Source organism: Pinus tabuliformis, chromosome 4_1 (genome assembly GCF_031772625.1).
Source record: "Pinus tabuliformis cultivar Carrire ecotype Pingquan chromosome 4_1, CPIR1, whole genome shotgun sequence".
NCBI lineage: Eukaryota > Viridiplantae > Streptophyta > Pinopsida > Pinales > Pinaceae > Pinus > Pinus tabuliformis.
This window is the reverse complement of record NC_142303.1, coordinates 720637897-720661069: the sequence shown is the minus strand read 5'-3', so window position 1 is coordinate 720661069 and position 23173 is coordinate 720637897. Positions and strand designations below refer to the sequence as shown.

Genomic DNA, 23173 nt, shown 5'->3' with positions numbered 1-23173 from the left:
ATTATTCGTTATGTTTTAGTAGTTGTTTGATGAAGAGAACACAATATTAATCAAGCTAAAGAAGAACTTAATTAAGAAAAGTAAGAAGTCTTCACAAGCAGTTATCATTGAAAGAGAAATCACCTACACTTGTTGCTCCTAGAATTCTTAACATGGTATCAGACCTAAGGTGACGAATCAAGGAATGGCAGCTCAAGGAAAGGACACTCAAGGACCAAAGCACTAGAAGATCATCAAGAGCATCAACCATCAAAAGGGGTCTCTCGTCTCAAAGACACTTCAAGGACAAGGATTACATCATCGTCTTGAAAAAAGTAGAAGAAGACTTATAAACCCTAGATCGCTCAAAGAAGGATTCTACATTTCAAAGCATTCTTGGGAACCTTGCTCAATCATCACCTCTAGAAAGGGAAGACCTTAAATACCCTACCTTCACGAAAGGAAGGACTTTGAAACATGTTGAAGTTTACAAGGGAAGCAGGAGAAGGCATTGTCATCATCATCAAGGAACCAAGGTGATCTCCCTCTCTTTGAAGGATCACTTTTGACATCTTCATCAAGAAAACATCTTCTATCGTCATCAAAATCAAGAAGGCAGCAGTTTGAAGATATTGTCATCAAGGAGCATCTTCTCAAGTAAGTATTTTTAATGTCCACATCAGAATCTATCAAAATGTATTTTTGCAAGGAAGGCAATAAGTTCGTTGGGGCTTAAAAGTTTCTTGCATATAAGAAAAAAACAGATTTGAGCCTTATAGAAAATGAAGTCATGGAACATGTTAAGGGTTAAATCACTAAACCTCCAAAGGAAGAAGGTCAAGCACTTGCAAAGTACATGAAACGGGAAGTAAGGGCTAAAAGGATTCTCATAGAATCTATCAAAGATCCTCTCATTCCCTATGTATCAAAGTTGGAAACATCAAAAGAAATATACGACAAACTTGAGAATTGTTCTCTGTAAGCACTACAAGAGAAGTTATCTCGTTAAGACAAGAACTCTACAAGATGAAGATATCAAAAGAAGAAGGAATAGCCTCATACTTTATGAGGGTGTCTAAAATAAAGGACCAACTACAAGAATTGGGAGAAATAATGGCTGACAAGGAAATGACTACCATAGTGCTCAATGCACTACTAGAGGAATGGGGTAACTTTACATCAAGCATCTATGGATAGAAAGAGGCTACCCTGTTCAATGAACTATGGTCATTGTGTAAAATTGAAGAAACTAGGCTAAAGGCAAAAAGTGATGTAGATCAAACGAGCAAACACGCATATGCTGCTATGGCAATGAGAAAAGGAATGTTTGGGAAATTTGGTCCTCAAAAAAGGAAGAATATGGCAAAGGTTCAATGTTATGGATGTCAAGAATATGGGCACAATAAGAGAGATTGTCCCAAACTCAGGAAGGACAACAACAAAAGAGGAAGGGAAGAAGCCCATATCATTGAAGAAGTAGAAGATTCATGTGAATAAGAAATCACAGAAGGAATTAGTAAAAGATCTCTACTATGATTGAGATAATCTTCTTCATTAAGTTCCTTTCAGTTTTATAAAATATAGCCATCATGTTAAGAAGCATTAGAAGCATGATAGGATGCATCATCTTAGGAGAAGGCATTAGAATAGAATACGATTGAAGGAAGAGCTCATGAGATCTTCATAAGAAGCTTGAAAGATAGTTGAAGCAGAAGTCTACAGTAATCATCACTAAAAGGAAGTAGCTCTTGGTAACCTCATTAGAAGCATAAGCAACACTTATGGATCCTTAGAATTCATTAGAAGGAAGTCATCTAGTATAGAGCTCATCATACATCATTGGAAAGGCGCATTTGCAAGAGGAGGATAATCAAGATCCTCCATTGAAATCTTCATTAGAAGGAAGTCATCTATTATAGAGCTAATCATACATCATTGGAAAGGAGCATTTGCAGGAGGAGGAAAATCAAGATCCTCCGTTGGAATCTTCATTAGAAGGTTCATCTCTAGGAAGAAGCGTCTTGCTAAGAATACCACCTTTGGATGGGATTCACTATTTGGAAGAATGATGGTATGATGACAAAGGAATGCAGCATGTCAAAGATGGTTGAAATACTCTTAATCAAGGAAAGGAAGCTACTGAAGGAAGTCTAAATGACCAAAAGGAAGGATAAAGGTATGTATGCATATGTTTGATTACTGAGGTCATGTCATCATATAGTTGCAGACAACCAAGATACATACTCTACCTCATGCGTATGATCAAAAGAAAGGGTTCGCTTTTGGTGGAATGATGCATTGACGACATGGTTCACATTTTGAATAGATGAAATCAACATAATATGTCCTCATATAAAATATGAGGTGGTTGACAAAAATGAAGGAACTATGATTGGGAGTTCCTGCAAAGCAATACGTAAAGAAAACAAAGAGACCGTGAAAGATGCAACTATCACATATATAAGGCAATCAACATCCGATGACTAAGAGAATCGGCCATGATGTCTCCATGGGAAAGATATGAAGACCTTGGGAAAGTCTGGAAAGAAAGAAGACCCTTGACAATTTAATATCTTGGAGATGTGTCAATATGAATGCAAGATGTTGTAACAAGTAGATGTCATGATGAAGGGCCATCACAAAAGGTAATTTTTTATTTGATGTTCATTTCTGATTTTGAACAATATTTGGATGGCCTAATACAGGACTACCAAAAGAGAGGTGCGAAAGTCATCTACGACTAGTACTCATGTGGAAGGATGGAAGATCTTGAAGGATAAATGATGTGGAAAAGGTAGTTGTATGAGGAAAAGACAAATATGGTCTAATGGTTCACTTTCTGATGAAAGGAAGGATGACATGACTGGCATAATTCGAGAAGGAAAGTGATGGATGGTCGACGCCCTACGAAGAAGTCCCGAAGATGAAGGCTCCATAATGTTAAAGGTGAAATTCATGACATTGAATGGAGAAACGTTACAAGCAGCTGAAGGTCCCATAATCTCCACTAATGAAGAAAGAGTTGTTGCTGGAAAAAGGTCCCTAGTTAAAAAAGAGCCTGGAAGCAAGTTTCTGATTGAGAAACTTGGAAGCATGTCCCTAGTTAAGAGGTAGCTCGGACAAGTCCCTAGTTGAGAGGGAGCTTGGGTACATTATTTTTATAGGAATGGGTACATTCCTTCATAGGAATGGGTATATCCTCCCTACTTGAGAGGGAGAGATAGACACATCATTGTTGTCTTCACTTGGGAAGAAGGAATGGAGGATTGGATAATCATCTGGCATCTGATACTCTTTGAATATGTGGTAGGGCATTCAAGATAAGAGTAGTCGTAAAGGACCGATATTCTTTAAGGACTGGGAATCCAAGATAAGAATAGTCCTAGAAGGACATACCCTGTGAACACCCGTGTGGGGTATGCTCCTTGAGAGACAATGATGAAGGTGACTATAAATCATTGGTCTCGTTAGCATTGTGCTATGATCTTGTGGAGAGATAGAGTTGTTAGTTAGTCAAGGCCTTGCTATGTGACAATGCTAGATGGTATGATGCCATACAGATGGGTTACCAATCTGACTCTTCTTATGAGAATTCTTCAAATTGAAAATGTCCAAGTACCTTGTATGGATTATGAATACCTCCCTAGTTAAGATGGAGTGTTGAAATATGTAACTAGGTTCGGTCTTCATAATGACATATGTAATCATGATTTTTATATATTTGATGTAATAAGAAAAATAAATTTGTTATTGTTTTCTTGAGGCATGGGTTTCATGCTCATGAGAAATTTATTTTATAGGTCAAGCTCCCATTGAGTGGTTCTAGCGCTTATGAGCCATTGTCATGTATGAAAGACCTATTTGGGGCATGTTACATATTGTAAAGAAATTTATTTAAGCCAATATGAGTCAAAAGACCCTCCAAGTCCTTGTCTAAATGCTACAATCAAGTCGGCTTTGGAAAGAAGCAATTAGCCTACACAAGATGACATGTCGACCTAGGATGATGTCAAGTCGACATAACTGAATGGGTATGAAGCATATATAAAGGACTCGTCCTCACTGAAGGAGGCATCAATCAAGCATTCACATCAAAGAAGAGAAGTGCGAAAAAGGAAGGAAAGAAGTCTCTTATGCAACGAAGAGAAGGAAGGAGAGAAGTGAAGCCTTCGGGGACTATTTTTGGGTCATTTACCTCGCACGTGTAACTGCAGCTAGGGTTTATGCACTAAGGAATTTCAGATATTGAAGGAATCCAAAATATAGCACAAGGAGGGATCATCTTGCTAGCCAAATTCACAAGAAGAGTCCAAGCCAAGCAAAGGAGAGAAACCTTACCAATCAGCCTCAATCAATTCACTTGTGTGGAATCTCTATGATTTGAAGTGGGCCGAAAATAGCAGGCCTGTAATAAGAGGTCGAAATTGAAGAGGAAGTCGAAATTTGTGGTGTAGCTATCAAGTGGACCAACGTTGACTTAGCAGAAAGAAAAGGTCTTCAAGGGAAGAAGTGTGACTTAGTCTTGGAGGGGTCATTGGTCAAGGGTCTAGGTCTTGAATTGGTCAATTGAAGATTCTATAAGAAGAAGAATTTTGTGGGTTTTCCTCTCAAGATTGGAGAGGCTTTTGCCCTGGCTGATCGCCTATATCTTATGTCCTTTGTCTCATCGTTCGTTATGTTTTGGTAGTTGTTTGATGAAGAGAACACAATATTAATCAAGCTAAAGAACCTAATTAAGAAAGTAAAAAGTCTTCACATGCAGTTATCGTTGAAAAAGAAATCACCTGCACTTGTTTCTCCTAGAATTCTCAACAAGATGGTGGGTATGGAAATTTTGAGATTCAAGACTCCTCTTCTACCCCTTCCACCAATGACCCATTTACTATGTTCCTCCTGCTCATGGGCCACAATCTAAAGGAAAAAAGAGGATGAACATCCAGAGTTATTTCTCAATTTTTGTTGCCACTACCTCTGTTAATCCCACATCCTCCAAACTATTAGTTTTTGTAGCCTTGAAAATTTGTGGGAGGCTAGAATACATGAGATCTCCAAAACCCATAAATCATTTTTGGAAATTCCACCTAAAAGTGTCTCAATTAGATTATTAACCAATTTTTAAATATTTCCTAAGTCTAAACTTAGGGACTATAGTTAATTAATCATCATTAATTGAGATATGGTGAGAATCATCTAAAAACTCACACGGATCGATCCAGATATGATCCTAGCCATTGATTAAGTTTTAATCTTGGTATTTGGTGCTCCAACAGAGGATTATAAGAGGTCAATATGGTGATGGAGAAATCATCCAGTGCAGATACTCAGTTTCCCAGGCAGTTCAATTTTCTCAAAAGCAGCAGCTCAGCGAAGAAGATAGAGCCAAAGGGTGAGTAGCAGGTGGAAGAGGAGGGCACTAGCATTCCAAGAGGAAGATTTCTAGTTCCCGGAAGAGGCGAAGGAAGGAAGGTTGAAGCTCTGCGCAAAGGGCAACACAGGGAGCTCAGCGCAAAGGTTGAGGAAGCGATTTTGGAGACGGAAAATAGTTGTGGGGTGAGAGAAAATTCTCATAATATTTTTGCCAGTATTTTCCTCATATTAGATTGCCAGTTGGGCATCTAAATTATTGTACTCAGAATCGTTGTTGAAAATTAATAATAAAAGCCTTATCTGCTGCACCGATTTTCCCAAGTTGGGTTTTCCGGGGACAATTGTCCAAAAATAACTGTGTCAAATTTATTGTGCGCTAGAATATCTCAGTTTCCAGTGTTTAAATTTCCGCAGTATTTTTTTTATGGTGAAAATTGCAGTTGTGATTTTATTCATTATTTGTTGTAGCAAATAAACCGCATAATTAATTTTTGAGTTAGAAGAATAATTTCCAGTAGCTGCAATAGATAAAATTTCACACCAACCAAGTCTAATTCAATGTCAACCCACTTTGGATGACCATTGGAAAAAACAGTGCAAAGAATTTGCTTTTAAATACATTGTTAGATGGTGGTATGATGCATATATCCCATTTAATGCTACCTATTCACCTCATTACCAGGATATGTGGGATTCTGTTATAGTTGCAGGAAAGGGGCTTCAAAGGACCTAGTGTACATGACTCGAGGGGAACTCTTTTGAAAAAGAGAGATTTTTTTCATCAATGAGTATTTGACCGAGTATAGAGATTCATGGGCCAAAATAGGTTGTTCCATCATGTCATATGGGTAGGTCAATGGAAAGAACTGCATTATCATTAATTTCCTTGTTTCTTTCCCTCGAGGAACCATGTTTCCGAGATCAGTTGATGCATCTGATAGGGTGAAGGATGCAAACCTTCTATTTGAGGCTTTTGAGCTTTTGGAAGATATCATTCAGGCAATGGTAGAGGAGAATGTTCTGCAGGTCATCACAGATAATGTCTCAAATTATGTTCTTGCCAGAAAGATGCTAGAGTCCAAAAATAAGACCATATTTTGGACTTCATGTGTTGCACATTGCATAGACCTCACGCTTGAGGACATATGCAATGTGGAGTGGGTAAAAAACAGTGTATAACATTAAAAGTGCATCACAAAATACATCCACAACCAGTCATGAGTATTGAGCATAATGACGAAAAACACCAGGGGCAAAGAGCTTGTTAGGCCTGCAATTACGAGATTTGGAACTCACTTCCTTACATTGCAATGTCTCAATTCTCAACAACAAAACTTGCAGGAAATGTTTTCTTCTAATGAATGAACTCCTTGCTATTTGTGGGACAGGGACCAAAACCAGTAGCCAAATCATATAAAGGCAAACAACCAATGGAAGGCACTAGTCATGCAACTCAACCAACTTGTGCTTCCATTAGGTCTAGTATTATTGCTATTGGTGCTACTACCGAGGTTGCAAATGAGGCTTAGGCATAACTCCAATCCAGACGATGCTTATGCAGCTCCTGTTGATGATGTCGTGTCTAGTGGTGATGAGATTGATCATGATGAGGAGTGATCATGTTGCTCACTCACATGTAGACTTGTAGTTTTGTATTAGGCCAATGGCCCCATAGCTTGTAGCAATGTTTTTAGACTTTATAGGCCATTTAGAGCCTCATTGATTATGTAATTTGTCGTTGATATGTATTGCAGTCGGTGCCACTTTGATATATTCACCTTTACATGGTATATAGATGAGAAAAAATTGCATATTTTGTCTCTATTGGTTTGGAATCATGATTTTAAATCTTGAAAATAGTTTTTTTATTAAAAATTACTTATTTCATGCATTTTTTAAAATGCCGGTTCATTGAGATCTGACAAGTCCTCGTTTGACCGGTTCTGGTTTGAAACCCAGTTTTGATAGGTGGACCGGTCCGGTCACCAGTTGCGGTTATGAATACTATGTTTTCTACGCAGAAAAATAGAACGATTAAAAGAGAGAGAGAGATAGAGAGACTTTGCAGATTAGCACATGCTCATAGGCACAAGGTGGCCAAATCTTGGGATCTCCAGATAGAGAAAGTCTGCTATCTTCTAAGATACAATAACCTGATTTTACTAATCACTGACTCTGTTTCTGATATTGCTATAGAATACCAAAATACATCAAAGATGCAAAAATGATCCATGATCTCATAATTTCAACAGGAATGTCCAACCATAAGCACCATAAAAACCTCAAGGATTGCTTATGTCAGACGAACATAGCTACAGATAGGAGAACAACAGGATACAAAGCTTATATCCTTTTTCAATTAAAATAGGAGACACGTAGAGAGTAGCACAAAATGGGTTACCATAGCCAGAAATGAAATTTTGCATTTAAATCTACTTTGAAAGCTCTTTTATAAGTAATTTTCAATTATTACTATTACCTGCAGCCTTCTATTACAGATACTTCTCTCCTGGTCACAAATACGATAAGCATCTGTGTAATTACTACAGTCAAGAAGAACTAGTACCTATTCTTTTTTGCTACAAAATCCTACTCCCAATTTTCCAAAGATTTATTATAATAGAACACAGGACGAATAAGAATTCTTGGGTCAGCTTACTAATATTCAATATTTGAGGCAAAGCTCACGTAGAAACACACCTTTGCTTTTACTATCAAGAAAATGTAGTAAGGATAAAAGACAGAAAAAATGAACTGTGTTTCTTTTATGAAAATTAAAAAAATACAGAAATGCACAAACTAAAGAACGTACCCTGCAGATTTGTTTGAACTTTGAGTAATAAACATAATCTGCCACTATGAGCAATGCATGCTGTCTTTTCACTGTGAACCACTGCAAAGTGACAATAATGTAACAATGAAGTAATTATCAACAGAAAAACATATACTGGCCACAAACGTTAAATTTGCATCACTACATTAATCCATTTTTCTTTCTAATTTATTAGTTGCTTGTCAAAGCCTGCAAACTAAGGAATTTTTTGTTGTGAAATTTTCAATTCTCTTATTATCAAGAATATACAATAGACGACCAACTACTAATAGATTCCTTGCATGACAGAATATAATCATATAGCCATTTAGTTTCTAATGGACCATTCAAGTTGAACACATTATGATGGTTACTGTACTAAAAGTTGATTAATAAATGAACTGCACAAGGACTTCTAATTGAATCAGATGAAAACAATAATTGACTTTTAAAGCCTACATCTCATAGAAATGTAACATCCAAGGTTTTGTGATTAAAATTATTTACTGCCAAAAAATCACGAGTAACGTAACTTGTAAAACTGAAATTTGTCTATCTAAAGGACTATTATTAAAAATGCTAATTTTAATGAAGGATGTATGTACCTGAGAACCCTTTCTCCAATCATCTACTTGTATTTCAGGAAAAAATGATTTTGTATATCGACCTCTTCCATGGGGACCTGGATCATCAAAGCTGGAATGGAGAAAGAAAGGACAAGTAGTTATTGAACCTTATAGAAAGTTCAAAGCAAAATTTAGATAGGAATGTTATGCAGTTAGGTAACAGGAGAGACAGAATTTCCAACAATCAGTTGCTTTTATATTTACATTTCAACCATATTTTCTTGAGAAATAAAGAGAATGTGAAGCTAAAAGAAAGGATGACTAAGATGTCATAGCCATTTGAAAATGAAAATTTTGTTTCTGTACATTCTTGACATAGAAGAGAGTCCAATTCTTTCTTGATTTCATTGGTATAGCATGTTCTACAAATAATTGTACAAATATCATACCAGTCAACAAAACTGACATTACGGCCCATCAAATAATCATACACAAAATCAAAACTGCGCACAGGGATACAGCTGCAAGCCAACATAACAAAATATCAGTCTCAACTGTAACAACCAAGCTTTCTCTTGCACCAGAACTTTCACTTCTGCCATTACCTCAATTCTAATAGAAAACAAAAGTTACAGTTGTCCTACTATGTATCACTATTTGCAAATACTTTGAATTGTTAAACACCTTTCTGAGAGCAACACAAAATGTTGATTGTCAGGATCTTGAAGTGCATTTGTAAGAAGCCTCCTTTCAGCATCCACCATCGAAACTGTTCCCCAATCCACCTGAATAAATAACCAAATCTAAATTCAATTTCAGTGTACAACAAAACCTAATGAAAAAAGGCCAAACGGAACCAAATGCTTTCAAAGTAAGCTGCAATTGCAGTTTTGCACCTGCATAAACATGACTGAATTCACCAATTAAGGAAAAAGAAATGTGCATGGGGGGGCAGTTTATTGAACAATGAAAACAATTGAAAGAAATCAAAGCACTTAGTAAAAGACAGTCCGAGCAATAAAAGGAAAACCTGGTATGAGAGGCTTTTCAGGGATCTTGCTACAATAGAAGTATCAATCAATCTTTGGGCCACAAATAACAGATTATTTAGGTCAATAAAATTATAAATGCATGGACATATGGAATGAGAAAAAAAAAGGAGCAAAATGGAGCTTAATTTCTTCAAAAAACATAAATGGCCTGATGGACTGAAAGTAAGAGGTATTCATTGGTAATGTCCAATCAGTGATGGAATAAGCATTAAAAAAGATACAATCCATCATATTGTGAAGCATGACTGACCAATTAGAGCGAGCACAAATGACAAGTATTGCTATTAACAGTCGTACTCTTTCTCCTTTGTGATCTTGGTAATCAAGATATAAAAAAGAAATGTTTTAATGCCATCTTATAATTACATGTAAAAGTTAAAATGAGTGATTGAGTCACAATTAGTATTACACATTGCAATCATTATGACACAATGTGAAATTAGTTGAGTAGCAAGAGACAAGCGACGGTAGGATGGATGAAACCTCTAAGTTGTTACCAACCCCACCTGCAGTGAGCACAATGGAGAAAATTGACTGGCCATGTTAAAGTCAACAGTGCAATAGATCAATACGTTAATGTGTGTTGTCTGTGACATACTGCAATTATCCAAAATATTAATAAATATTTGCTGTAATTGCCCCAGAATCATTCATATGTGTGCCAGTCTTTGTGATTAAATTCCTCTCGATCCTATTAATATAACTTCGAATGATGCCTATTAAATCACGTCAGCTATGCTAGCAGCAAACATACCATTAAACTTGAACAACATACCATTGAGACAAATTACCAGACTGAAAATCAGGAAAATCTCTGCAAGGCATTAAAGCCAAGAGTTTGAGCCAAATTGGGAAGAACTTGCAACTACAAAAATATAAAGATATCCACATATTTTAACACATGCCCAGCAGATGTGAAAATGACAAAGTCTCACTTGGTCAAACTAAGTCAGACTAACAATTAATCGTGGTCAGAGCTAGACTCATTAATCATGAGTCAAATTCATGTTGACAGAATCGAGTTTGACTCCAAAAGACATGGAAAAAATCTTTTGGGGTGATCAGGATCAAACTGGGGAAATTACAAGTGTGACTCATAATCCTAGTAACACTACATAGAGACCATCATGAGAATAATTTTTGACGGTTCGCATACATAGAAAAAGTTTTGACAGGTTTGCCTAAATGGTCAATATTATCATTTCTAGAATATATGCAAATTATATGAAGGTTTATCCTTTGGTTGTGTATGAATTGTCCAACCATTTGTCAACAACTACAAGAAGGCTGGAAAAGTTAGACGAGACCTGGAAATGAAGACGAAAATTCTATAACAGTTTGTCAATGAAAGGATTGTCTACCCATTTGAAATATTAGTTACAAAGCTTATGCAATTCATGAGTGGGAAATTTCATAATATTTTAACACTTAATATGTGATAACAGAAGGCACAATGCTTTCAAAATTCAAAGAAGTGTGTGTAAGTCCTCTTGTAATCTCTAAACATCACCAATCACATGCTTTTTAATTGCTAGTCACTCTTATAATATCTAAACTTCAGTCCAGGAATGGATATTTGTAGAGGAATTAAAAAATCAAGTTGAATTCAAAAAAATAAACAGTACACTACTTTAAAATGACTATTCAGTCCAGGAATGGAAGTAAATATTTAGCCAAAGAATGCAAAGAGTATCAAACATACCTTCTGGCTACGGATGTCATGATTGTCAAAAAGAGGGCTCTTCCATGCTGTCTTCAGTGTGCTCAGCTGAGAAACGTGGACATAAATAGAGAACTTGCCCTCGTGCCCCTGACAATTGAAGGTGCAAATGTGTATGTTGTGTCAATTTCTATAATCAATTGCACCAACCGCCGAAGCAACACCCATTATCTCTGGCCTTGCCTTGTACAACTGCACATTTTTCCGAAAATTCAAATTTCAGGCAGAGCCTGCAAACTACAGACTGCAGGTCATCTACCTAACTCAAGTTTCTTCTCTCCGCATGAAGAGAAGAATGGTTGCTTGTAACATACAAGCAAAAATTACCATTCATGAGAATGGGATACAGCTGTTGCTGTTCCAGCACATGTACTTTTTCATATATAAGTTTACACTCCCATAAGACACAGTGAACACAAAAGATAAACAAAAACATCAATCAAAAATCAAGAGTTTCAATCAAGCCACATATAAAGTTTTCATTAATGTTAGGAAAGACGAGCAACACCAAGATGAAGTCAAGAGGGCCATTAAACCAACAACAGTTGTATGGTCTTAACAATACTTGAAACTTTGGCTTCATTTTCTCTTCTGAGTTTTAAACAAACATTGATTCAAAATGGCAAATGCTGTTAATTTCTCTCTAGGAGGAAAAGAAACAATAATGTATTTTTTTCACTGCAAAAATAATGAAACAAGAAACAAAACATAACTGAATCAAAGAAACAATACAGAAGAAAACAAACAGCGCACCTATTAATACTTATTATAACTAAAGAACTATTGTACCCTATCCTATGCTTAATTCGTAACAGAAAAGGGGTCAAACAAATACCAACCTCGAGAAAGAATAAAAGATCTATATTAATTTTTTATAGATGTTGGAAAAAGAAAGACTCAATAATGGAACTCAGGAGTTCACCCTTCCCCATTCTCGTCATTCTTTTCGTTACTAAACACCTCTATTATTGAACTTCCGAAGAATTGTTAGAATGTGAATTTTTTATTCGGACAGGGATAATCTGAGGGGAATACAGGTACTCAGCTAAAAAGGGAGGGGAATATGCATCGTTTTATAAAAAAAGCAGAACACAAATCTTCCTCGGGGCAAGATATGGAGATGCATATTCTCTACCAAAGGGGTAAGCCTTTCTTTGGCTCTTGACACGCATGAAGGTTTAACTGCAGAGAAGATAAGGGCATCAATGTCCTCAAATGACCAAATAAAAGCAAATAGATCTACAGCGAATAATCGGTACATGACACTCCTACATGCTAAAATGTTGCCAAAATAGTTGAGATACAAATGACGTGAAAAGAGAGACAAGCAGGGGCTAGGCAAAATATAAGTGTAAAAAAGCTGACAGACAAAGCCATAAAGGTAGAGCTCTACGTTAGCATCAGAACCAGAAAGAAAAGTAGAGGTGAGGAGAGAGAAGAGACATCAGTGTCTCAGACTATTGCTGTGGCCATGAGACGTCACTGTGTCAGTCTTGATGTAAGGAAACCCTTGCTCAAAGTGAAACCCATAGTTTACAAGTTCTGGAATTTGCTTGCCAAATATGTTATCTCGAAGACTTGGCTAGTTAGAAATATCCTAATCTTCAATAAAAGGAAACATTGTCCCCCTGAAATCATGCTTGAGCTATAGTACTTTTCAGAGAATCACTAATTAGTAACTTCAAAAAGAAAAAACAATTACGATCCCTATATCCACAAGAAACTCAATGGATCATGGGTCTATCTCGGAAAAATCAGAAACATTGAGGAAAATTGTTAGTTTCCAGGTAAAGCTAACTTCAAACCATAAGGTTTGTTTTTTTTTGTATGTCTGTTTTGGGTTTTGTGGTTTTTGTTTTGTAGAGAAAAAATAGCTTTCTCATGTAACCACGCACCCCAAAGCTTCGGTGACTAAAAAAAACACCTTCCTCTATTCCAAAAATTACTAACCTTTTAAACTAGCTCACTTGGTCCAAAGTTACTTTATGAGAATAGAGGTCTTGAGTTCAAGTCTTTCTCTTTGTTGAGCTAATTAGATTAAGTTTGGAAAGGGGGCGGATTTTTTTTAAATATAACATTATCATTCATTTCCACACATTCCCGCACTTCGTCGGCATATTCAACAACTTTTCTTCAAAAAGCCATAACTTCTTCATCCGAAAGCCATTTTCAGAGCCATTTTTTTTAATCAACCTAATTTTTCGAGATTTTTCCATTGAACACTTAGTTTCAGCATCTATATCTTCAGTTTCTGTTAAAATGGAAAGTTCATGCCAAGTTATTCTTCACAACACCAACTACTTCCAATGGTGGTCCTACATTGTGGATTTACTTAGACGTAAAGGTCTTGACAAAATAACCTCAGGCCAAGAAACCAAACCAAAAGATAAAGATAAGGCAGCCAAATGGGAAAATAGGCAAGATCAAGCACGTGGATTGATAGGGATGTCTATTTCTCCAGACCTTAGATTCCATACCATAGAACTTGATACTCCTAATGAAGCAATGAAACAGATCACTAAAGCTTTTGGAATTAAAAATGAACTTAGAGCCCATCAACCCAAAAATGAGTTGCTTACATTGGACCCCAATAATTTTTCTTCCATTGAAGATTTTTTGTCCAATTTCAAGACCCTTAGACTTCTCTTGGAAGGTGTTAAGGTTAAGAAAGAAGATGATAACCTTATCTATTCCATTCTTACTAAGTTGGGACCAGCCTACTCTGTGTTTGTTTCCACCTTCCATTCTACAGGAGAAGCCTTCATTTCTCAAGGACAAGACTACAAGTCCCCTTCCTTTGATTCCTTTTGTGATTCTTTAATAAGAGAACAAGAAAAACTCTTACACCTTGGTCTTCTTAATCTTGGAAACTCTTCTAAGAAAGCCTTAGCCACCCATCAGCAACCAAATTCAAAGAATCCTAGGAAGTCGTATCCTAAAAAGAATGGTCCTAAAACAAACAAGGGTCCTAAGCAATTTCAGCCTCAAAATGAAAAACCATTTCAACAAAATGATAAGGCAAATAAAAACAAAGGGAAGAACACTGATAGACATTGCCACTTTTGTAATCGAGATGGCCACTTATAATCCAAATGCTTTAATAAGATGGAAGCCTTGGAAGCAGCAATGAAGAAGCATTACATCCATTTGGAGCACTCTTCAACTTCAACTTCATCTTCAGGAATAGCACTTTCTGCATGTGGTTGTCAAACATCTCATGAGTGGCTCATTGATTCTGGAGCTTCTTATCACATGGCCAAAAACAAAGCCATGTTTTCTTCTTTAAATGATTGTAACACCAAAAATATATATGTTGGTGATGATAGATCTCTTAGTGTTGTAGGGACTGGAACTGTTCATATAGACAATGGTCAGTTTAATGATGTATTATGTGTTCCAACCTTATCCTGCAACCTTCTATCTGTATATCAGATAACTCATTCAGGTGAAGGTAAAATCGTTGAATTTTCACCTCACGATGTTGTAATTAAGGACCTAAGAGATCCTAGACAGATTTTAGCTACTGGCATTGTTGATGATTCTACAAGGTTGTATAAGTTTAACAACTTTGGGTCATCAAATCTTCCCTCGATATTTGTTGCTCATAATGATGAAGTGAGCAAACTTTGGCATGAGCGATTTGGTCACTTAAACTATCGCTCCCTTCAGAATCTATGTAAAGAAAATATGGTGACAGGTCTTCCAATGGTATCTTGCAGAGATGGTGTTTGTTTCGGATGTGTACTCGGAAAACATCATCAGGAGAGTTTTGAAAAACATTCCTCTTGACACGCCTCAACCCCTTTACAGCTTGTGCATAGTGATTTATGTGGTCCGCTTCCAGTTGTTTCATTCTCTAGCTACAAGTATTTCTTAACTTTCATTGATGATTTCTCCAGACACTTGGGTAGACTTCTTAAAACTCAAGAGTGAAGTATTTAACATGTTCTTGGCCTTTAAGGCCTTTGTTGAAAAACAATCTGGACATCAAATTCTTAAGCTAAGATCTGATAATGGCAGAGAATATGTTAACAACAAATTCATCAACTTTTGCACTGAGAATGGAATTCAAATGCAACAAACTGTTCCATATACTCCACAACAAAATGGTGTAGTTGAAAGGAAGAATCACACCTTAAAGGAAATGGCTAATTGTATGCTTCAATCTAAAGGACTTAGTCTTAATTTTTGGGCAGAAGCAATTAACTGTGCAAATTACATAATAAATCGCACTCCTACTAAGGTTTTAAAGAATATCACTCCAGAAGAAGCATGGAGCTCAATTAAACCAGATGTAAGTCACTTTCGTGTTTTCAGAAGTGAAGCATGGGCCCATATTCCAAATGAGAAACATAAAGCTTTAGAACCTAAGAGTGAAAAATGTATTTTTGTTGGATATTCTGAAGATGTCAAAGGATATAGACTTATTCCACTTATGTTCAAAAATCTTATCATTAGAAGAGATGTAAAGTTTGCTGAAAATATATCGGCCTACGAGCCTAGTTCGGCGGATGTGCCACCTCTCTCTATCTCTTCTACTTTTGAAAATATTTCTTCTTCCGATGACAAAAGCAAGGATGACAATCCTCCCCCACCTTCTTAGGATCCTCCTTCAACTCCTCAGCTTCCTAAATGGGTCTGTACTACTCGGGATGCAGCAGGCGCTCTTGTCGGTGATCCTACAGATCAGCGACGTACACGTTCTCAATTCGATAGAGCCTCTTCTTTATTGGCTCAAGCTTCAACGAATTATGATCCTGACACCTTTGCAGAAGCTTCACACCATCCACATTGGGACGCAGCTATGAATGAAGAATATCGTTCATTATTGGCAAATGATACATGGGATCTTGTTCCTCTACCAAAGGGACGAAAACTTGTTAGATGCAAATGGGCTTACAGAACCAAGTATGGACCAGATGGAAAAGTAGATAAACATAAAACTCATCTCGTTGCTAAGGGTTTTTCACAAGTTGAAGGCATTGACTATACTGAAACCTTCTCCCCTATTGCCAAAAATTAACTCCATCCACCTTGTTCTTTCCCTTGCTACCTCTTTCAAATGGGAAGTCCATCAGATGGATGTTAAATCTGCCTTCTTGCATGGGGACTTGCATGAAGAAATCTATATGGAACAACCTACTGGCTTTATACAAACAAACTCCAGCCTTGTATGTCGGCTTAAGAAATCCCTTTATGGTCTCAAGCAAGCTCCTCAGGCTTGGTATGCCAAAATGGATAGCTTTCTTTTAGAAACTGGCTTTTCTAGGTGTCATTCTGACAATACTGTCTACACCAAGAAAGTGGGCAAGTCTCTTATCATTCTTGTTCTTTATGTTGATGATCTTATCCTTACTGGTAGTGATCCCAACCTTATAAACCATGTGAAGTCCAACCTTAAAAAGAAGTTTGAAATGACAGACTTAGGACACTTGCATTATTTTCATGGTCTTCAAGTCTTGCAATCCAAGGAAGGTATTTCCCTTTCCCAGTCCAAGTACGTCTGTGATCTTCTACACCATTTTCACATGGAAAATTGTAAGCCAGCAACTTCTCCCTTTCAGTCTGGAGCCAAATTTTCAATCACTTGTACTTCACCTGAAGTTGATGCTACCTTATACCGTCAACTTGTAGGAAAACTTTTGTATTTGACCCATACTCGTCCTAACCTCTCCTTTGTTGTTGGCCTTATTGCTCTGTTTATGCAAAAACCCCATGAAAGTCATTGGAAAGCAACTAAGAGAATACTTTGTTATGTTCGAGGTACAGTTCAGTTTGGGATTCATTGCAGTGCCGAAGCATCTCCTCTATTGGTTGGTTTCACTGATTCCGATTGGGCTGGTGACCCTGATGATCGGAAGTCTACTGTAGGTTATGTGTTCACTCTTGGTTCAGGGCCTATTACATGGGCTTGCAAGAAACAAAGTGCCATTTCTATTTCTTCAACAGAAGCAGAGTATCGTGGTGCCATAGAAGCTAGTAAGGAAGCCCTATGGCTTCGTCAGATCCTGTCAAAGTTTGGCTTTCAGCAGCAACATTCGACTACAATTTGGTGTGATAATCAAAGTGCCATTCAACTATGCAAAGATCCAATCCAACATCAGTGCAACAAACACATTGAACTGCACATGCACTTCATCAAAAAGCTCATTCATGACCATGTTCTTGAAGCGCAATATTGTTCAACAGATGATCAAGTTGCAAACATCTTTACAAAGGCTCTCACAAAGGCGAGGTTTACTAAACTTCGATTGATGGTTGGAGTTCAGGAAGTTGTCACTAAGGGGGGATAGGCTCTAATGCCTCCTTCCTTCTCCTATTGTGTCATATTTGTACATCCTTCAATCTTATCCCAAGTTGTTCTTAAGGGGGGATGTTAGGATATTCCGACACATAGGAAATAATTAAGTATAACTTGGTCTAGTGTAGAGTCAGGTAAAGTGTGTTTCTTTACTATGTACTTTTGTAACTTACAATCTGACGGTCACGATATGTAGTGATCCAACGATTCATTCTCTCCTCAGTATTACCGACACTTGATCCGTGGCTTAACACCCGATTGGTCCATGACCTCTATTTAAATAGCATGGAGGGTCATTTGTAGTGTAACCGTTCAAGAGAGAAGCTTATGTAAATTTTCATTCTTTTATTAATAAATTGCCTGAAGTGGTCATGTTGACTCAAGCCGTGCACTGTTTCCCTCTTTGAGGGTTTTAACCACGTCAAGGATACTGGTGTATTGATCTGTGATCTATTTGTGAGCGGTGTCCTTTGGTGTTCTGTCTGAGGAACTTACCCTATAAATTCCCACATGTCTAGCATAGGGAAATGGAAACAAATCATAACAGGACCAAATTGAAGAGAAGTCAAGGAGAAAGGAAGATGCCATGGGAACTCAAGTAAAATCCTAACCATGCAACATGACCTCTGAAATCTCCCTATGCTTCACCCTCAATTGCAATGCTCTCAATGAATTTATTGTAAGCACTTCAAAAAAAGCCTAAAAGGTTCATGTTTTGTACAAACTAAGATGAAATCCCACAAGAATGTTTATTTAAACCATAGTTTTAAAAATCAAACAATACACATTGGTAAGTTGTCAAACCAATCGATCAAATAGTCAAATCAGCCAAGTAACCAAATTGAAGGGCCAATTTCCACCAACTAGGTACCAAACCATTCGATTTGGTACTAACCAATACAAACTAGCCCTAAACACTTGGTTCCAATGCTAATCAATCAATCCATAGAATCTCACACTCGGAAAATTAAGGGACCCACATGTGATTCTTTTTACTATTTTGGAGGGAACCATGCGTTTCTTTCCCTCCAAAAATGACTCCTCTTAAGTTATAAAAGCAACCCTCCCCTCTTGTTTGCCTCACACCTCTCATTTTGACCTTTTGTGAGACTATATGAGCTTGGAGAGTTTTGCAACAACCCTATGTTTTGTAGTAGCAATCTAACAGCAACAAGTTTCAAGGTGTTTATCATCTTGGAGCTAGTTTGGAGTTGTCCAATGTAGTTGGCATCTTTGGGAGAAGGGTTTGGCAACTAGTTTCCATTCCCGAGAAGCTTTCTTTCTTAAAAAAATTGCAAATTTGATTGTTGTCTCTGTTTTTTATTTTTTACTCTTTCAAGTAAAAAACAACCCCTCTTTGTAGGCTAAATGCCTCTTTTTGTTTTCAAATTTATCATAGGTTTTGCAATGTACTTGTTTGCATTTTTTCCAATCTACAGAGTTCTTTCCCTTGAAATTCTATCATCCATGTCATGTCCCTTTTTCGAATGATCACTATATGGAAAATGATTGATTTATATAGATTTAAATGTGGCCAGGAGAATAGCGATGGCTTTATAAAGTCACATTATTATGTACTTATTTTCCCATGATATTGGTATCCATGGAATACTTACCCATGGTATTGGGATGGCCAAAGATTATAAAAGGGAGCTCAAGATCATTCCTTAGGCATATCTAGATATTTGATGGATTGTTTACCTTGGCTCTTGGAGCTTGCTTGAGGGTTTATAGCCCTGAGCATGATCTTCTTTAGCGGAGCAATTACCCACCCTAGTTGACCAAAATAACTAGTCTTCAGTGTTGAAACTTGAAAGCCTCCACCCTAGCAAGTCTTGGAGGAACCACACAGATTGCTCACTAGGTCAATTTGTGGATTTAATCTAGATTCTAAACACGTATATGGAGGAGCCATCCGATTTTCTCATTAAGGCATCAATGATTTCATTGGAGAGGTCAATGTCAATCATTTATATCTTCAGCCATTTGTGCCATCTTGTTGGTGTCTTAACAAGTTTTCATGTATATTCAGATTCATATTTAATATAATAAGGTTGAGGGGTTTCACGTTAAATTGTATGAAATATGTTTGATGAAATTTCCTTACATTAATAATTAGTAGAAAATCATTTGCAGTGTCAATTTTGCAAAGTGCTAGTTAAAAATGCCTCGATGGTAATTGTGAAGATTATTGCAAAATCTAGCTTGGGAAATTATAGTGGTATCAGAGTTGCACATCCTTACAGCTTTAAGATTTTCTTGTCAAAATTGTCAGAGCTACTGAGTATTATTTCAGGGCACATTAGACCATAAGTCCGCTCCACTTCTGATTGAAATGTCAAAACCCTAGGCCTAATGAGAAGCAAGGGTTGTAGTTGCGACTTATGTACCCTGTGGCAACCAAATCCTATAGCGTGAATAACCAAAAATTGATCAATAATATACAGGGCCAAGTCGCTTTGGCTATCAATTCGAATTGGACCTATCTGAGCCAAATGGAGCCAAACTGAGATATATCCTTGCAAATAAACATATATGGGGCCACGAATTATAAATAAGAGACTAACAAATGAACAAGGTCGAGTTTGATAATTGAGGGTCGAACCGGCAACAGTTGATTCTTGGTGAAGCCAATTGGTATAGCCACTAATTACTTGAAGGGTCACACTGGAGTTTACGGGACGAATTAATAAAGGGGTTGAGTTACCCTCTTTATAGCAAGTCGCATACACACTGGAGTACCAACTTGAGACAACACAAGGGTAAAATTAAAGTGTCAAATTGCGATGTATAAGTAACAATTGTAGCAAAGATTTCCCTTGGATGTAGCTAGTAATAACAAGAGGTTTGTTTGGGAGAAATCATCGCAAGTTGAGCGAACAAAATTTTTTTTTTGAGGGGGGTGGGGGGCACAAAGGTCGCAAGGGCAAACACGTTGGTAACAACTCGTTAGGAAGCCTAGTTGAGTTAGTATCTGAAAGCACGAATCCATTTCCTAGATTGTTGGGTGAAAGTGTGAAGGCCAATACCACCATTCGTTGACCTGAAAAGCGAGGAAACAGAGAAAAGGGCTCAAATTAAGTTGCACAAGAACGTGAATGCCAACAATTGAGCCAAATGGAAATGATCTTATGTTAATATCCAACAGAATGAAGAGGGTGCGTACTACACACTAGGAGATTGAGCGAGACAGGGTATTACTAGACTAATGAAAAAGGACCTAATTGATAGTGCACGCAACCAAGAGTTGGGTGTCGAGTCAAATCTTGCAAGTGGTCTGAGTCACTCATCGAAGATCGAGCTACCAAATAGCATACAATATTCCTAGAACAATAAGAATCCTATAGCAAAGTCTGAGAAAGCTACATACAGGAAGTTTGCATGCTTTTGAAAAACTCTAAAATAGTATGGGGAAGAACTACTAAGGATAGATGTATTCTTTATATTTATTGAGTAAAGAGTTTCTTGTTATGAATGTGTAAATATTTGGAATGATGTCTCTATTGCAAATTGTAATAAGCAACATAAAAGAAAAAAAAAAAAAAATCGATGAATGCAATAATCCCCGGAAAAATTTGTGGTTTAAGTTTGTTATCTATCTAAAAGGTACATTACAATCTGATGAGGTTGAACAGTGGAAGGTAGATTACTTTTGACATCAAGTTTCAGTGCCTTGATGGAGTTTTTGCAGCAACTTTTTAGAGCAAGAGATCAACTTGGACAGTTGTCTCCATCCAAAGATGTCCTTCTTAGCTCGTTGGAGGAGGTGACAAGGCAATTACAAATGGTGGGATAACCACCTTCTCAGTTGACTCTAGCAGTTATGGTTCCAACAATGACTCACTTGGGTGAGGACAAGTTATTGAGGCATAAAGATGGAGAGGTAAGGCTTGTTGTTGCACATTGTTTGAGTGAAGTTTTAAGGGTTACAACACCTAAAATCCCTGAAAAGTGGGATATAATGCGAAAAATATTTCAGTTGATTGTGGGATGCTTCCAAGGGCTAGGGCAAATGAACAATCCATATGTTGGCAAGAGGGCAAAGATTCTAAAATTAATGGCAAAGGTAAGGTCATGTGTTATTATGCTTGACTATGGTTATCATGATCTTGTTTTACAATTGTTTCATTATTTCATCGATGTTATCAAAAAAGACCATGGCAAATCCATTCATGAGCACATGAGAATCATCATGGATACAATTATTCATGTGTGATGAAAGTGATGTTATTTTCCAGCCCATCATATCTTTATTATTGGTTGTCCACAATGTGCTTCTAATGTTGCTGATAACTCGGTACAAAATGTTGTCAAACAATGTGAAGGGAAGCTAAACCCTTGCTTGATGGGGAGTTGGTAGGGTTCAAACCAGAGGAGATGGATGAGCCTTGTGTGGAAATTCAATCTTATATGGCAACCACAAACCATGATGAGGATAGTTGTATCACTTCAACAATCTCTTCTACAGGGCTTCACAGTGATAGTCACCAAAAACATACTCAAGAAGGGATTAAACATCTTAAAGAAGGCCTTCTAGAAATGAAGGAGAGAACCAAGATGCTCAAGGACACCATATTACAGCAAGACAATGAGCTTAAGTTCCTTGGAGTTAAGTGTGCCAAGACAGCTGCCAATCTTACCCATGTTGGGAAACAGTTGTTTTACCAAAGCAACAAAAGAAGCCTACCCCGGAGTAACAAAGCAGCCCTCTTTGGGAGTACCTAGACAATGCATGCAGTACTATGAATCTACATTTTCATAACGGAGAGGTGAGTTGGTATGAGGAAAGAGCCAACTATTTTTTATTGCTTTTACAGGTTGACTAGGATCATGAGATAGAGCTTCAGTATATGAGCATTCTAGTTGAAATCAGAGTGGCGCAACATCAACATGGTGGGAATATTCCTTGTGTTGGCATTTATATACAAGGTCTTTTTCAAGAGTTGTTGATAACTAAAGATGATGGAAGACACATTCTGTGGGAGGCCATGGACTCTAAAAGTAATATCATTCTTGTTGATACTTCCTATTTCAGAAGTCCATTTCAAATGGAATAGAGAGAGATTATGAGTTGGTATCCCACTGAGTTAGTGATGTTTGGAAAGATACTTCTAGCTAGAGGTATAGTGCAACATGAACTCTTTGATACTTGGGATGACAGTATCCCAAATGGGCAATGGGATCCAGATGGATCATACTTTCATGTGACAGAGCCTGATGCGGTGTCCAGGATTCATTTGATGCAGCAATGATTTCTCAACATCAATCAAGGTGAGATACCATGAGCGACAAGATCAAATAGAAATTTTGATAGAGTGGTGGGTGCACTATCGTGTTTATGGAGAGCATGGAAGACAATGTTACATGTATTTTATC

The 23173-nt window shown here is 37.2% G+C and overlaps 1 protein-coding gene across 2 annotated transcripts in view; it reads right to left on the bottom strand.

The window, feature by feature from the left end:
• Positions 1-23173, bottom strand: part of LOC149178162 (glycosyltransferase BC10-like) — an 83047-nt gene that overhangs the window by 53336 nt on the left and 6538 nt on the right. For both annotated transcript variants that reach the window (XM_089420289.1, XM_089420290.1), the window contains exons 3-7: positions 11479-11586; positions 9409-9509; positions 9174-9245; positions 8764-8854; positions 8159-8239 (exon numbers count right to left, since the gene is read on the bottom strand). In XM_089420289.1, the coding sequence (XP_089276415.1) occupies positions 8159-8239; positions 8764-8854; positions 9174-9245; positions 9409-9509; positions 11479-11586 (453 nt within the window). The remainder of the gene's footprint in view (positions 1-8158; positions 8240-8763; positions 8855-9173; positions 9246-9408; positions 9510-11478; positions 11587-23173) is intronic.